This window comes from Zonotrichia albicollis, chromosome 18 (assembly GCF_047830755.1).
Source record: "Zonotrichia albicollis isolate bZonAlb1 chromosome 18, bZonAlb1.hap1, whole genome shotgun sequence".
Lineage (NCBI taxonomy): Eukaryota > Metazoa > Chordata > Aves > Passeriformes > Passerellidae > Zonotrichia > Zonotrichia albicollis.
Genome location: NC_133836.1, coordinates 14,182,028 through 14,198,210, shown reverse-complemented (window position 1 = coordinate 14,198,210; position 16,183 = coordinate 14,182,028). Strand labels below are relative to the sequence as shown.

The 16,183-nt window shown below is 59.5% G+C and overlaps 2 protein-coding genes across 8 annotated transcripts; one reads left to right on the top strand and one right to left on the bottom strand.

Moving 5' to 3' along the window:
• The first annotated feature begins 386 nt into the window (after nucleotides 1-386).
• Nucleotides 387-12,557, top strand: INPP5J (inositol polyphosphate-5-phosphatase J). Of its 5 annotated transcripts, none has more exons than XM_014271821.3 (12): nucleotides 387-1,095; nucleotides 1,898-2,008; nucleotides 3,480-3,588; nucleotides 4,177-4,293; nucleotides 4,365-4,540; nucleotides 5,096-5,207; nucleotides 5,607-5,716; nucleotides 6,014-6,203; nucleotides 6,394-6,531; nucleotides 6,887-6,979; nucleotides 7,217-7,321; nucleotides 11,968-12,557. In XM_014271821.3, the coding sequence occupies exons 1-12, from the start codon at nucleotides 488-490 to the stop codon at nucleotides 12,268-12,270; spliced, it is 2,172 nt and encodes a 723-aa protein (XP_014127296.2). In that variant the 5' UTR covers nucleotides 387-487; the 3' UTR covers nucleotides 12,271-12,557. The 5 variants fall into 5 exon arrangements, with proteins under 5 accessions (XP_014127296.2, XP_005493835.1, XP_005493836.1 ...); XM_005493778.4 differs by lacking the exon at nucleotides 11,968-12,557 and adding an exon at nucleotides 7,454-8,552 and having other exon boundaries at nucleotides 488-1,095; XM_005493779.4 differs by lacking the exon at nucleotides 11,968-12,557 and adding an exon at nucleotides 7,561-7,731 and having other exon boundaries at nucleotides 488-1,095.
• On the bottom strand, nucleotides 8,157-11,508 carry PLA2G3 (phospholipase A2 group III). 3 transcript variants are annotated; one of them, XM_074554763.1, is made up of 7 exons: nucleotides 10,868-11,333; nucleotides 10,670-10,802; nucleotides 10,468-10,602; nucleotides 9,914-10,362; nucleotides 9,674-9,803; nucleotides 9,429-9,563; nucleotides 8,157-9,274 (listed from the first exon to the last, which is right to left on the bottom strand). In XM_074554763.1, exons 1-7 carry the CDS (start codon nucleotides 11,292-11,294, stop codon nucleotides 9,091-9,093), a joined length of 1,593 nt encoding a protein of 530 aa, XP_074410864.1. In that variant the 5' UTR covers nucleotides 11,295-11,333; the 3' UTR covers nucleotides 8,157-9,090. The 3 variants fall into 3 exon arrangements, with proteins under 3 accessions (XP_074410864.1, XP_074410862.1, XP_074410863.1); XM_074554761.1 differs by having other exon boundaries at nucleotides 10,670-11,508; XM_074554762.1 differs by having other exon boundaries at nucleotides 8,157-9,271; nucleotides 10,670-11,508.
• Nucleotides 12,558-16,183: the final 3,626 nt, after the last annotated feature.

Below are 16,183 nucleotides of genomic sequence, written 5' to 3'. Positions count from 1 at the left end.
TGCAAACACTCTGCAGCAGACCACAAATACATCTGGCAAAAGCTGACAGAACAGCTTCAGTGGTGAACAGTCATATACACAGTAATGCACCAGGGCAGGCATTCATTTGCAGGGGGAGATGTGCATAAGCAAGGACAGATGTGCACTTGCAAGGACAGGTGTGCAAGGACAGGTGTTCGTGCACAGGAACAGGTGTGCAGGGGCAGGTGTTTGTGCACAAGAACAGGTGTGCACACGCAGGGACGGGTGAGCAGGGGCAGGCACACGCAGGAAAGGCTTTCGAGCGGCGCACGGGACGAGGCACGGGTCATCACGTGAGCAGGGCGGGGCGGCAGGTGCGCGAGGGGCGGGGCCGCTCCTGCGCCTCTGAGGCGCCGCGCAGGTGGCGGGCGTGACGTCACTGTGTGGTACGTCACGGGGCGGGGCCGAAAGGTGCGCGGGGCCGGGTCGAGGCCGGGGCCGGGGCCGCTCCGGTCTCGTCCTGCCGATGGACCCGGCTCGGCGCGGCAGCGCCGACCGGAGCTCGGCCTCCGGCGCGGGGTCTCGGCCCGGCCCCCCGCGCGGCCCCGGGAGCGCGGTTCGGCTCCCGCCCGACGCTGGGGTTTCGGCGGCGCCTTTCCTCGGCGGCGGCGTCCCGGGCGGCCGTAGGAGCTCCCGACCGGACGGGCAGGGCTTCGGGAATGGCTGCCCGCGGCGCACAGGAACCGAGGAGCGGCCTCAGGCCCATACCCCGCCTGAGGGTCTCCCGCTGCCGGCCTTGCTGTCCCCCGGCCCGGGCGGCCCCCCGTCCCCGGCAGCCCCCGGCCGGGTCACCTTCCCCGCGCCAGCCCCGCCGGAGCGGCGGGAGATGCTGCCCAAAGCGGAGTCCAGCGACCACATCGCGGCCTGGGCGGGCCCCGCCGTGCCCCGCGCCCCCACGCTGCCCAAGGCCGTCTCCAGTGAGTTCATTGCCGGCGGGTGGGCGGGCCTGAGCCCCCGAGCGGAGCCGGGAGAGCTGCCCGTCCTCGCCCGGCCCCTCGGTCGTCTCGGCCCCAGCGACGTCTGCGATCTGCTGCCGGACTGCCCGGGACGAACCCCGGAGGACGGCGCGTTCCGGTGAGTGGGGCCGCGGGGCGCTCGCGGGGACGGGGCTCGCAGTGCCGTGGGAGCAGCACCCGCTTCTTCAGGGCCCCTTCTGCCCGCTGCGGCGGATTCAGCAGGATGGGATGTGGGGCTGCAGGCAAGCTCCCGGCGGGTAGGGTGTCTGGCGCGCACTGTTCGTGCAGGATGTCGTGATAGAGTCACCGACTGTGGAGTGAGTGCTACCTGCCCCCGCTGTCCCCGAGCACCGGGGCTAGCGTGGCGCTGCTGTCCTTCCCTATTGAATCGTCTCCCCAGTGACTGAGGCTCCTGTCACTACCAAAAGAGCCTGCGGGCCCTTTGCTGGTGCCCGTTGCGCAAGGGCATTAATGTGTTGTGACGGATGTCGCTTTGCGTTGGTGAAGGACACCGCTGCGGGGTTGCAGCACTGCTGTCACATGCGCTGCCCTGGCCTTTGTGGCTGGCAGGGGCTGGAAACTGAGATCCGGGTCCTTTCCCCAGGAGCCTGAGCCTTCCTGGGGAAGGGGGGGTTTTCCAGAGACACTCTGTTTCGAAGTCTGCCTGTGTTTGCTAGTGGTGATGAAGACGAGGGCTCTTTGTGTTGGTTTCTACAATATCAGGTGCAGATCTTGGAGGGAAGGATCTGTCTCTCTCATACAGGAATTAAGGACCTTGTATATATGCCATGACTAAGCTTCAGCCCTGGCTACTTCTGTTGCCAGCAAAAAGCTTCTTTGGTGGATCTGGGGGCTGAACAGGGTTACAAGGAACCCGTCCGAGCCTTCATGTTAGCCTGTTCTTTCTTTGTCCTCCCAAGCATCACAGTGGTCACCTGGAACGTAGGTACAGCCATGCCCCCAAATGATGTGACATCCCTGCTGCACCTCAACACGGGCGAGACAAACGATGTGGACATGATCGCCATTGGGTAAGAAGATGAGGTGCAGCTCCTCCTTTTCCTTCCCCTTCCCCCTCTGGCAAATTCCCTTTTCAAGGAATCCCCAAAAGCCCTGGGGGACAATGGAAGAGCTGCAGCCCCAGCCTCCCTTGGGGCATGGGGAGCAGGGAGGGGTGTGCATCACAAATGATAGCATGTCAGAAAAAATGATGGAGAATCAGCTCCGGGTAAAATGGGAGTGCTGAGAGGAACTGAAACCCTTGAGTACTGATTAGACTTGAATACTCATCAAGCCTGATGAGTATGCTGGACCAAGTTAGCCCTGCTCTTGCTGTGAGTTGTGGCAGTCCTTGGGTCAGGTCTGTCAAGGCATTTGACTCACCTCGCCAAGTCCTCTGGGAGCATTCTCCTCCTCTGTGCTTTTGCATGTGGTATGCAGGCATCAAGGGCATAGATCTGTTCTCCCGAGGCTGGATTGGCTCCATGCCCCTGGTACACAGATCTGCTGACAGGGCAGTACCACAGCACTGTGCTGAGGCTGGTGAGGTGAGGGTGGCTGTCCCTTGAGGACTGCAGCGGTGTATGAATTCCTACTATGGCCAGGGATGTGCTGTCTTTGCACAGGGTGCAGGAAGCAGCCTCTGCCTATAGGTATGAGGTCTTAAAGCTGGATCTGCCTCCAGGACTGCCCCCGAGCTCCCAGCTGCAGGGGCAGAAGGATGTAAAGGCTGACACTGCTGGAGCTATGTTGGAGCTCGTTGTGTTGGAGCCAGCCTCTCAGTCCCCTCAGCCTTACAGGCCAGTGGAATGGATCTGTGTGGGTGGCAGAGGTCAACCTGAGCTGGATGGATAGGGTGAGGGGTGTAGCTGATAGTTAGGGACCTGCTGGGACCATGTTCTGGCCAGGGCAGGGTGTCCTGCTACTGGTTACTTCCTGGCATCTCTGCCTAGCTGTGTCCTTGCTCTGACCTGTGTCTTTGTGCTCCAAGCGCTCGATTTTTTTAGGCAAGACATTTCCTGATTGTGCTGTTCTCTGTGGACATTTTTCCTTCTCTTCATTAATTGCTCAGCTAGGAGGAGCACTATTAGCTTTCTGGTTGCTGCTGCTCTGAGCTATGCAGCTCAAATACATCTGGACACCTTGTGCTGTTGGGACATGACTTCTCTGTAGAGACTGAAAGGCCCCATAAGCCCCTCCTGCACACCGAGATGGGCTTTAGGCTTCTGCTCAACCCTGTGCAGCTTAACTGCTTCTGCTTTAGAAAGGACCAAAGCCTCCTGGATTCAGGGTCACTTGTGCCTCCTGCCACCACATGGCCCAGAATCACTGGAGCTAGGACGTGGCTGGTTTGTGCTCCAAAATCAGTGTCTTCCCTTGAACTGCCCTTCCCACCCTGTCCTGCTGCCCAGCATTGTGCTTTGGCACCTCTCCCAAGTTCTCACTAACTGGGACACAGATGGTTTCCTGGTGTGGCTGAAGGACCTGTACATTTCCTCTCAGGCTGCAGGAGGTAAACTCAAAGATAAACAAACGCTTGAAGGATGCCCTCTTCACAGATCAGTGGAGTGAACTCTTCATGGATGTACTAAGCCCCTTCCACTTCATCCTGGTAAGGAGTCCTGAAGGAGTTGGCTGCTGGTGTTCTCTCTGCCTGCCAGGCAGGTGGGACACAGAAATAGAAAGCTGGGAGGGAGGTGCAGGGGGAGAACTGGCTGGAGGGACAGCCTGCAGCCATCCAGGTCGTAGGGACTGCTGCTGCATCTCACCGAGCAAGTTGTTTGGCTTGTGTCACCCAGCTGCCTTTCCTGTGCTTATGCTTCCCCTCTGGTGCTTTGGGGTGGCTTTATGTTGCCCCCTGCATTGAACCAGGGGTGAGGAGGTAAATGTGGGAACTGGCTGGTGCAGCTGGCAACAGCCTGCAAGACTCAGGGCAGGCTCAGCTCCCCCAGACAGGCTCAGCTCCCCAAGGCATTTGCCTCAGAACATATGTAAGCCCAGCATCACTGAGGTTCAGGTTTGGCTGTCAGTGCTCAGGAGGGTATGCACAGATCTCTGAGCCAAATGTGCTGTTAGTCACCTGTAGGATGGAGTGGCACACAAAGGGTGGAGGTACTGCCTCATGGCCTGGAGTGAGGGGAGTTGTCCCCTTGTCCCCAGGCTCTCTACCATCCTACTCCAGCCCTTGCTCCAATTACAGGTCAGCACAGTGAGGATGCAAGGTGTGATCCTGCTGGTGTTTGCCAAGTACTACCACCTGCCCTTCCTTCAGGACATCCAGACAGACTGCACCAGGACAGGGCTGGGGGGATACTGGGTGAGTATGGCCCTGGGGGGAGATTGCAAGGGGCTGGCTTCCCAAGGAGTCATGGGATCCTCTCGGTGCAGGGCAACAAGGGTGGGGTGAGTGTTCGTCTCTCCATCTTCGGCCACATGGTCTGCTTCCTGAACTGCCACCTGCCAGCACACCTGGAAAAGGCGGAGCAGCGCAAGGAGGACTTTGCCACCATACTGCACATGCAGCAGTTTGAGGGGCCTGTGGCCAACGGCATCCTGGACCATGAGTGCGTACCCCACCACTTTGCTTCCCAGTCTGGGCTCTAGTGCCAGTCCCAGTCCTTGACCACCTCCATGTAGGGTGTGGGGTCTCCCCTGCATCCCAGCACAGCTTGGAGATTAGGTCTTGCCTGCAGAGCTGGCCTAGCATGGACTCAGCATGGTGGGGTAGGTGTTTATAGAGGGGTCTTGGTCTCACCACATTCAGGGTACAATTCCTGCCTTACTAGCACTCTTGGGGTTTGGGACCAGTCAGAGGGCCTAGCTCTGTCCCTGTGTCCTGGCTTTGTGATCTGAATCCAACAGGTGCCTCATGTGGAAATTTCCACCCTTGGTTTCAGTTTGGGGAAGTCTGGCCCATTTGGCCAATGGTACTTGGTCCTACCTACAGAATCCTGGCAGCTGGCCAGGCTGCTGGCTGAGCAGTGACTTGTGCCAGTGTTCCCAAGAGCACCTGTGCTGTGGGCTAAGGCTGCCCCCAGGCTGGGGACATCTTACCCCTGCTGTCCCTGGCTCTGGTAGCCTCAGCCCTTTCAGCCCGTTGCCCTTGCTGCCATCCACAGCCTCGTGTTCTGGTTTGGGGACCTCAATTTCCGCATTGAGAGCCTGGACATCTGTTTTGTGAAGTATGCCATTGACAGCAATGTCCTGAGCCAGCTCTGGGAGAAGGATCAGGTGAGGGATGGGTGTGCTGCCAGCCTACACTGGAACCCTAGCAGTGATCGACTCTCCCCAAAACTGCCCACGTGGCTGTTGGTCAGGGCATGTCCTCTTGCAACCCGTAGGACACAAAGAGCCCTGGCTCTCATGTCTCTGGGGGAGGAAGGGACGGCAGAATCCCAGGTCAGTCTGGATGGAGCTGGGCACACTTCCCTCATGAGTGTGTGAAGGAGAGCTGAGGCATTGAGTCTACAGACTAGCTGCTGGCATAGACAAACCCTGAGAGCTGTGGGAGCTGGCAGGAATGGGACTGGGATTTCACAGTGTGTGAGGGTGGGGAGATTATGGCAGGATTTGCGGAGGGGTCTGGCTATGGAGGTTGCTGTGCTCCTTGATGTGCTCTCTTCCCCACAGCTGAACATTGCCAAAAGCACGTGGCCTGTTCTCAGAGGCTTCCAGGAGGGACCCCTGAACTTCCCACCCACTTTCAAGTTTGATGTGGGCACCAACAAGTATGACAGCAGGTAGGAGAGCGGAGCTGGGCATGAGGGGGGGCTGAGAGATGCAGGAGCTCGGGGGCTCAGAGCCAGTGTAGGTGCTGGTGTGGATGGGTGCGGAGAGCAGCTGTGCTGGGGTGGGCACAGGCTGGACTGTGATGTGACAGCAGCACTGCTACCAGCACAGGTCTGCCCCAGCAGCTGTGCTGAGTGCCAGGATGAGCCACATTCTCTGCCCATATGTGCCATAGTGCCAGGGGGAGGCAGTTTGGATCAGAGCCCACTGCCCCTGCCAGGCAAGAGATGCTCTTCTGTGCCCTGCAGTGCCAAGAAGCGAAAACCTGCCTGGACTGACCGCATCCTGTGGAAGATAAAACCTCCCAGCAAGGGGTTGGGCACAGGTGGGCACCGGCCCAGCCAGGGTGTGCTGTCAGTGAGCCAGCTGTGCTACTGCAGTCACATGGAATACACCGTCAGCGACCACAAGCCAGTAGCTGCCATCTTTGCTGTGCAGGTGAGCACTGTCCAGGGCTGCTGGGAACACAGGCAGGAGCTGCAGGGGTGGAATGTCCAGCCTTGTGTGGGGAGCTTACTCCGGTTTGGCGAGCTCAGCTACCTTGCCTCTTACTGGGGGCTGCGGTGGGACTGTGCATGGGGTCCCTGGGGAGCAGAGGCAGCTGTTTGCCATGCCCTTTCTCTGGCAGTTTGCTTCCAAGGTGGACAAGCCCCTGGTTGAGATTTATGTGGCTGATGAGTGGAGCAAGCCTGAGCAAGCAGTTGTCAGGTACAAGATGGCTGTTGGCTTCCACCGGAGCTCCTGGGACTGGATAGGACTCTACCGGGTAGGGGCTTGGGGGCTGCTGGGGCTGGAGGGAGTGGGGAGCACTGCACAGCACTGTGGGGTCCCTTCTGAGTTACCCCCCAGGTGAACATGGTGAGGGCATAGAGCTGTGCCCTCCCTTCCCCTAGCATCATGATGCGGTCCTGCTTCAGGAGGCTCTGGTCCAGCAGTTTCTCCTTCCCCCTGCTCTGTGGGCCCCACAGCACCCCAGGGCACACCTGCAGGGGGGTGCAAGGCAGCTTTGGGTCACCCTCTGTGAGCAGAGCCAGCTGAGCAACAGGAGACTGAAGAGTAACTGTGCTGAGTGGGGCTCACATTGTCCCACTCACTTGTATTGTCCCACGTACTGTGCACAGGTGGGGTTTCGGCACCCTAAAGACTATGTGTCCTATGTCTGGGCCAGGAGTGATGATGGGGAGCGCTGCCTGGAGAAGCAGCTGTGTGCACAGGTGAGCTGGGGCCAGCCCTGCTGTCTTGCTGGCACTTCTGCCCCACACTAGAGGGATAATCGCCCCTTTGTGCCCCTGGATGGGGGAGGCAGGCACCTCGTTATTGCTTTTTGCTGAGTATGGGGCAGGCTCATGGTATTGGCAGCAGAGATTTGTGCTTTTGGCTGGGGTTGGAGGTAGCAGGGGGGGGCACCCCTGTGCCAATCCTGGTGCCCATCAGGTGTCTCTGGGCTGCAGGTGATGTTCTCTGAGGAAGCACTGCCCAAGGGGAATGGAGAGTACATCCTTGGATACTACAGCAACACCTCCAGTAGCATCGCTGGTGTGACTGAGCCCTTCCAGGTGAGCACAGCCAAGAGGTGAGGGGGGATGGATATGGCAGAGGGGGGTGTCTCTGGATGGGGGAGGCCAGCTGGTGTGGTACCCAACAGTCCCCTGTGAGGGTCAGCTAGCAGTGCTGATGCAGGGGCGCAGATTTCCCTACCCAGGTCAGAGGAGGGCAGCAGCTCTACAGACAGCTCAGGCAGCAGCTCAGAAGAGGATGACAGTACACTTGTCCTCCTGGCTCCCAAATCCCGTAGTCCCAGCCCGGGCAAGATGAAACGTCACCGGAGCCGAAGCCCCAGCCTGGCCAAGTTCCAGGGCCTCATCCTGCGGCCATCAAGCCGGGACAGGGGTACAAGCCGCAGTCCCTCACCCCAGAGCCGTTGCAGCCTCCCCAGGAGTATCCCCACCATCCATCTGCCCCATGAAGACCTGGGGCACCATGAAGTTAAAAGCAAGGAGCTGGGACAGGCAGCTGAGAGCCCAGACAGCAGCCCGTTCTACCAGACTGTGCAGGAGCAAAGTGGCCTCCGGCGTGTCTCTGCTGACAGCTCCCTGAGCAGGGCTGACCCCCGGAACCTGGGCCTGCTGCCTGCACTGCGCCTGGAGATGATTGACCAGGCCCTGGGCCGGCGGCAGGAGAGCGCAGACCAGGGCTATTATCCCTGCCGGAGAATGAGCACCACCTGCCCCCCAGGCTGTGGCCCCTCCCCAAAGGAGGGGCAGAGCCCCCAGGAACTGGACAGACAGAGCTGTGCCATGGGCCGCTGATGCAGTGGCTCCCTTCCTCCTCCCCATAGCGCGCTTGCTGTGTGCTTTCCTCTGCCACTTCCCTGCTGAGACACCCCCTCCCTTATTTATTGCAGTGACTCCTCACCCCTGTTGTGTGCCTGGCAGGTAGAGGCCCCCTCCTTGCTGCCCCCCACAGCCCAAGCTCCTGCCCTGGGCTGTGAGGTGACCACACAGGGGAGGGTGGGCAAATTTGGTCTAATGCGGTTTGGGGAACCTCTCACGGAACTTCCAAGTGCAGGACTCTTGTCCCATGGGAGGAGTGCTGGCCTCACACCTCAGGTGGCACAAAAGGCCAGGGCAGGGCTCTGGTAGAAATGGTGACAGGCACAGAGCAAGGACCACCACAGGGTAGCCTGGAGATCGGAGATCAATGCTTGCTCCCTCCTTCCCTGCTCTACTACTGTGCCTCAGCCTGAACATAGTGCAAGTGACAAAATAAATGATCCTGCCCACCCCAGCTGCACTGTGCTCACTGCTGGGGGCAGGATCACCCCTGGGGTGGGGGCCACAGTGTCAAGAGGGGACAGCAAGCTCAACTCTTGTACCATATACCATGCTCTGACCCACCCTTTATTTTTTCTGCTACATTCAGGTACTGACCTCAACCCTCCTACCCTGCCTGGGCAAGAGGGTCAGGATTACACCTCACTGCTCAGGCCCCCCAGTTGAAGGGTCACCAATCTAGGGGTGGGGTGCCCTGCCATCCTCCCTGCCCCAGAGCACACCAGGGAAGGACAATGAGTTCCCTCTTTCCTGAGACCTCCTATTTCTTTCCTCTTGCTTTTGATACTCATGGATGATACTCCTTGAGAGGCTTGTCAGTCCCTCTGCCTGCTCTGGCTGTGGTCCCCAGCTCCATGCTGTCATGCCAACAGCCATGCTCAGTGCCATCCTTTGACTTGAGGACCAGACCCCAAGCAGCTCCCAGCTGCTGCACAGCACATTTTCCTCCCCAAGGCAGTGCTGCTTGGGTGTCATCAAAGCACTGTGTGGGGCTAAGCTGGTGTCTGCTCTACAACCAGATGCTGGCACTGCTCACAGAGGATACCTCCCCTGGCATGTGTCTTCCAGTGTAGATGCTTGGCCTTGGAGCTCACACGCAGAGGGCCCCAGCGTCTTAGAATCTTTTTGAGCTGCTGTGCCGGTACAAGCACAGCCCTGGTCATCATGGTACAGCTGCTGGAAAAGCAAAGCTGTGAGCATCACTCTAACCCTGCAGCACCAACATCCACTGCCCCTGCCCTGCAGCCTGGTTGTGGCACAGCGTAGCAGGGGCCAATGTTGCACTACTGGTTTCCTGCCCCATCCAGGCCCTGGCCTCTTCCCCACTTACCTGTGCTGTGACTCCCTGCTTGGGCTGCAGGCAGCAGGCAGCTCTAGCACAAAGCAGTCCATGGTGATGCGGTCAGCCAGGACAGCCAAGTCCATGTCGCTGCAGTCCCTTGCCCTGTGGAGGCACCGTGCCAGCCTGCAGGCACAGGAGGGCACATGTCACCACGTGCTGGCCAGGGCAAGCATCCCACCTCCTCTGATCCCCAACTGTATGCACACAGTGGCCTTTTCCTCCTGGACTCACACCTGCGCATGCAGTTGCAGTGGAAGAGTGTCCGGCTGTCCACATTGTGCAGCTGGTACCTCACCTCATGGGGTGCAATCTGGTGCTCACACTTACGCAGGTGCTTGGTGCACCTGCATCCCCTGCCCAGGCCTGAGGACAGTGGGGAGGTAATGGGCACCCCCAGCACATGACCCCACCAGCCTGAGGCCTTGGGCCACCCCAGCTGCGGTGTGCACGTGCTGCCCACAGTACCAGCTCACCCTGCTGCCTGCGCCCCTTCACAGCTGGTACGGGGGTGGCTCCACACTGCGCTGTGGCTGGGCTGGGTCCAAGGCTGCCACACCGAGGACGTGCTGAGATTCCAGCTCCTTGCTCTGGTCCAAGCAAATCCTGTCCTGACACTGTGGATGCTGTTGCACGGCCAGGCTCTAGCCCCCACTGCACTGCTGGGTGCCTGGTTGTGAGCTCAGCCTTGTCCCTGGCCGACACAGGGGTACCTGGGCCCTGTGGCTGCGGGGCTGTCTTAGGTCTCCCTGCCTGGCGGCGCCCAGGCTTTGCCCTCAGTTCCTTACGCCCTGTTCTAGAGAAATTCCTTCCCTTGCCCGGGGGCTGCACAGTGGGGCTGCCCCTCTCCTCTGCTGGTAGACTGGGGTGGTACTGATTCTGCTGCACCATCCTGGCAAGAGGCACTACTCCATAACGCTCACACCTGGGGACACCACGTGTTGTGAGGTCCTGCACACCAACCGAGTCAGTGCCCGAGGAGACAGCCGGGCAGGAAACGCTGAGGACCGGGGCACCCCCGGGAACTCACCCGCCCCACCAGTGCCACTGGATGCACTCCTCGCTCTCTTCCAGCACAAAGCACGGCACCTCCAAAAGGTTGAAGAATGTGACGCCGATGATGTTGGAAACGGTGTCGTTGATGGCGAGCAGGCACTGCCGGAACCTGCGGGCAGGGGACCGGTGAGGAAGGCGGGCCCCAAGCTCCCCGTTTCCTCACGCCCTGGGCTCACCTGGTGTCGCAATCGCAGTGGGACACGGTGTGCAGGCGATAGTTGCGGATGCCGTAATTGAACTGCAGCGCCGTGATTTGCGCCCAGCACTGGTCATGCTCCCGACAGCACCGGTCGGGGCCGCGGAAAAGCCCTGCGGAGGCGCCGATGAGCCGGAGGGAGGACCGGGTGCTCCCGCCGCCTCCCGCCGCTTCGTACCCAGCTCGCTCCAGTTCCCCGCCGAGTTCCCCGCGCCGCACCACAGCGTTCCTGGCAGCGTCCAGCCCCGGCGGCGGCGTTGCGGTCCCGGCGGCACGGGGTCGGTGCAGGCGGCACGACGGCGCCACAGCGCGGACAGGGCCCCGCGCAGCGCAGCCCCGGGCGCGGCAGGCGGGCGTTGCGCGCAGGCGGCACGGAAGGCGCGGGCGAGGCGCGGATCGCGGCGGGCCCAGCAGGCGCGGAGGCGGCCGGGGGCAGCCCAGACGCTCTCGACCAGCGCGGGTCCGGCGGCGGAGCCGGCGCTCAGGAACGCCACGTAACGCGCGCCGCCCGCGCCCGCCGCCTCCCGCACGCACACAGACCCGCCGAGCCAAGCGCGCGCGCATGCGCACAGCGCCGCACAGACCACAACCGCTCGCGCCCACATCCCCAGCACCGCTCCGCGTCACCCCCCCCACCGCTGCACCCGGCTTTAACCCCGCGCCCGACTGCGAACACGGCGCTGATTGGCCCGCGCGGCGCCGCGCAGGCCCCGCCCCGCCCCGGCCAGAGCGGCGGGACGCAGCCGGGGCTCCCGACCCCGGCTCCTCATCCCGGGCACCGCCCCCGTCCGGCGCACCCGCCATCCCCGGCACCCGCTGTTACACGCACCCCGCCGCACGCGCTCTCTCCCTGGGCACTCATGAGTGTGCTCTCACGTGTACGACCCTGGATGCAGGTGTGTGTGCAGATGTGCACAGGTGCCTGCACGCTCACCTTGAGCACACGTGTACACTCGTGTGTGAGTGTATGCCCATGTGCCGTGCCTCCCCAACCATGTGTGTGCCCTGCACAGGCTGTAGCCATGTCCCTGCTCAAGTGTCCACTGTGTAAAGTCGGGACACAGAGCACTGTCTTGTCCAGCCCCTGCAGAAGCTGCCCGTGGCCCACGATCACACCTGTTTGAGAACTGAGGATCCCTAAGATGGAACCACCACAGCCCCCAGGGCAGCTCCTCCTGTGACCTGTACTGAGGCGTGACTCTCACAGTACAAAGGTGTTTCTTGATATTCAAAGGAACCTGCCATGTCCTAATTTGTGCTTATTGCATTTTCTTCCAGTACCGGACATCACTGGGAAGAGACGAACTCTCATCTCCTTGCACCCTCCCTGCCTGTGTATTAGCAGGATCCCTGAAAATTCCTCTGCTCCAGCCTCAGCAAACCCTGCTCCTGCAGCCACTCCACACAGTACAGGTGCTCCAGTCGCTCCACCACCATCACGGCACTTTGCTGGACTCACCCCAGCATGGCTGTGTCTCGCCCAGGTTATCCCAACTGGAGCAGCACAGCCTCCCCATCGGTGCTCCCTGCCTGCCTTTGCCTGGTGCCTTGAGGACACATCCCTGCCTTCTGCTCAGCTAGTGCCCAGCAGGATCCCAAAGATCCCTGGGGAGCTGCTTTCCAGCTGGTGGCAAATTTATGCTGGTACAATATCCCCCTGTGAATCAGGATCTCTCTACCCTGGAAATACCTTGGGAGGGTAGCTGGACTGTGGGGCAGAGCTTACCCTTCCACCTATCCCAGAACCCAGTGCCCCAAGGAAGTGTTGTTTAGGGTGGCTAGTTGTCTGGGAATCCTGCTGCATCACTGCTGCATCCCAAAAGGATGCTGGCCCCGCTCTGGAGAATTGGCCCACTGAAGTCCAGATGCACCTCTCTGCCGGAAGGGAAGGGAAGGGAAGGGAAGGGAAGGGAAGGGAAGGGAAGGGAAGGGAAGGGAAGGGAAGGGAAGGGAAGGGAAGGGAAGGGAAGGGAAGGGAAGGGAAGGGAAGGGAAGGGAAGGGAAGGGAAGGGAAGGTTCCTCTGGCGTGTTTTTTTCTTCCATGGCTAGTCTGGAGTCATGTCTGTGTCCAGGCTGATGCTCTGCCCTGCTGGGGTTCTGGGGGGGGGGGGGGGGGGGGGCAGGGGAGGTGGTCTGTGGATCCCCATGTGCCCTAACCCTAACTGGGAGACACTGGGGCCTGATGGATGGTGCTTGGCAGTGTGGGCTTATCTCACCTTATCAGGATTTCCCTGACAGCAATGCACTGCAGAAAGGGCAGAGTCCACCCTATGGCTATGATAGGGCTGCTGTGTGCCACCCATGACAACACCCCACATGTCACATGTCCTGGGAGCTGTGTTCATGAAGCTGGATGAGGGCTGGCAGAACTGGCATGCCAAGGCTGGAGAAGGGCTCTGCTCGGGAGTACCCCAGATGTGGGAGAACCAGCTTTCCACCTATAGGGATCCACAGAGTCCTCCTGCCATGGGCTCTGCCACACTGTGCTGTGTTCTTGTCCCAGTGCCCCCAGGGCTGCCCTGTGCATGCTTTGTGACCCCTCATGCCCAGCACCCCGGGGCTGCCCTGTGCCCGGGCTGTGTTGTCAGCCCTGTGGGGCCCCACAGGGAGGGATCCATGGGGCAGCACAGGACAGCCTTGGCTGACAAGTGAATAACTGTGTGAGAGACAGAAAGCACAGTTTGGGTTTGTCTGGAAGATAACAGGGGATAAGGAGGGACGCCTAATGCTCTGGCCTTCAACGCCCAAGCAACTAGTGGCTTACACGGCTGGCCCTGCAGAAGACCTCCCCACTGTGTAATCATGCAGCTACTGCCCTGCTGCCAGCTGGTGGCCACAACACTGGTGTCTGGCTGGACAGTGAGTACATGGGGCTGAGCCCTGGGCTGCGCAGCTCAACAGGCAGCACTGCCAAGCCTGCACCCAGCCCCACTGACGTGGCTCAAGGCTGTAGACAAGGCCAGCGTGCGGCTAAGCTCCCAAGGACTCAGGGCTGAGCCTGCAGTGGGGGAGAACTGAGCTCTGGTGAAGATGCCAGCAGTCATGGTCCATGCAGGGAGTGGGTCCCAGCCTGGGTCAGCAAGAGTGCAGAAATGGGCTGGTGAAGCAATTCTTTCCCCCCTCCTTCTGCACGCTATGTTCCATTTGGGGCTCCCCAGTACAAAAAAGATCCCATGCTGGAGTGAGGCTAGTAAAGGCTGCTGAGCTGGTCAGGACTGGAGCTAGGCTTACTTGGGCTGAAGAAGAGGAGGAATCAGGCTTCATCTGTCCTGAACTGTGAGTCATGGCTGGACTGATTTTTTCTCCTTTGGCACTCCCCAGGCCAGCACGGGCATTGGGGTGATGCCTCCTATAGGGACATCCTGCAGGCAGGGGCTGGATGAACAGACTGTGTGAGTGGCTGCCAGACCTGGAGCCTCATCCGTATCTCAGTGCTGACACACCCCCAGATGTCCCCATGTCCAGCCTTGCCCTTCGCCCCAGCCAGCAGCAGCACTGGCTCCCCATTGTGTGTGTATCATGCATGCTGCTGGCCTGCTCATGTCACTGGGGACAGGCACCCTTGGAGGAGATGCACAGCTCTGCCTTCTGGAAAAGGAATTGCTGCAGCACTGGATACAAGCCTGTCTGCTTTTTACTGATCTAAGTAAGCTGGAACTTACAGCTTTGTGGAAGGGAGCAATAGAGCATCCAGGGCATCCATGGCTCTGAACATGAAAGGCAGGACAGGGAAACAACTTCATGAGAGAAAATGTCTTGTGAAGGTTGGAAGACAAAATTCAAGTTGGAATGAGCAAAGGAGTTATTTCTCGCCTGACTTGAGATTATCAGTTCAAGTATTTTGCAGACCCAGGGAGACCCTTGAGGGCTCCTGGGGACTCTGGCATGCATCCACATGTCCCTCCACGCCATGCTGGTTGGTGGGCACACCCCAGGCTGGCAGCCAATACAGCCACCACCTGTCTGCCTAGGAGAGCCTGGGTCAAGCTGTGGTCCCATGTGACATCTTGGTCCCATCTGGATCCCATCCCCTTGTGGCACCAAGACACCACACGAGTGCTAACTTCTCCCACTTGAGTGACTTGGGATCCTCATCACACAGCAGCCAGAAGTGCCCCAGCCTGCTGCATCAGGCTACTCAGGCTTTCCATCAGCCTGATGGAGATGGGAGCACTGGGATGTGGTGGGAGTAAGGAACTTTTGCTGCTTTTGTGGCATTTGCCTGCTCCCTGGCTACCCTGTGGGGCCGGAGGCCAGGGTGGTGGGCTTAACTCACCTGCACCCAGCAGTCCTGGCTGTAGGGAGAGCACCAGTTCAGGCTGGGGTGGCACTGGTGCCCATGGGTGCACAGGCCACCCTGGGCAAAGACAGCCCGTGTGCCTGGCCCCAGCCTCTGTGAAGGCTGTGCTGGTTGTCATCATGTAGCATCTGCCCAGACTTCTTCAAGGAAAGAGACATCCCTCTAGGATATATTGTCTAATTTTATAGGGGGAAGGGACTACAGGGGAAGTCTTTTCTTCTCTCTTGCAAGACTCTCATTGCAGAAGCAGAGCTGGCTCCATCAGCTATTTTCAGTGTGAGGCTGGGCTGTAGGGACAATGGAGGTGGTCAGGCTCTGCACATCTGTGGGTCCTGCAGCTCACAGGAGCCATCTCCTGCTCTGGGTCCTCAGCCACAGCTGCAGCCTCCTCAAGGTTTTTTCCAAGAGTCATAGAGCATTCTGAAGGCCCTGGGCAGCCTTGTCTGGGTGACCCTGATTGAGCCAGGGACTAGAAAACCTCCACCCTCAGCAAGGGTGTGCAGCACCTTGCTTCCAGCAGGAAATAACCAGCCTTGTCCTATAGGAAAATACAAGGAGAGTATTTTCTCCAAGACTTAAGGAACACAAAGAAAACCACCCCAAAACTACCACAAGGCACAGAGGTTCCTTGTGAGAGGATGGTACTTTCCTCCTACTGATGGCAGGAGGAAATTCCTACCATTTTCTGTTTTCCCTTAGTCCCTAGGCATTTCCCCATGCCATTGTGATCAAGGCACCTGGTTTTACTGCCCTGGTGAACATGTCCCTTTAAATTATGGGAACTACCCAGGAGGAAGCAGCTCTGCAAGTAGTACCTGACTGGTGCATATCAGTGCACTCCAGGTGAAGGTCACGTAAGTGATGAATCAGCAGGAGCTTGGCTTACCAAGAGCAGGAGGAGCAGCATCTCAGAGCAGGGACCCCCTTCCCAGCATACGTGGGGGCTTGGCAGGAGCTGGGGGCCAGCACGCTGGGGAGAGGAAAGTTCATGGGGTTGAGGCATTTCTGGAAAGCCCAGTTACTTTTCTTTCAATGTCCAAGGAAAACTGTGGGCATCTCTTTGGAAATGAGATGAAGGGACCAAAGCAGCTTGACAAGAGAAAAAATTCCCACATGCTTCAGATTTCCTTCCCATGGTGTGCAACAGATGTGACTGAGCTCTGCCTGTGACAAATGCTGAGGAGGTTTGGGTGC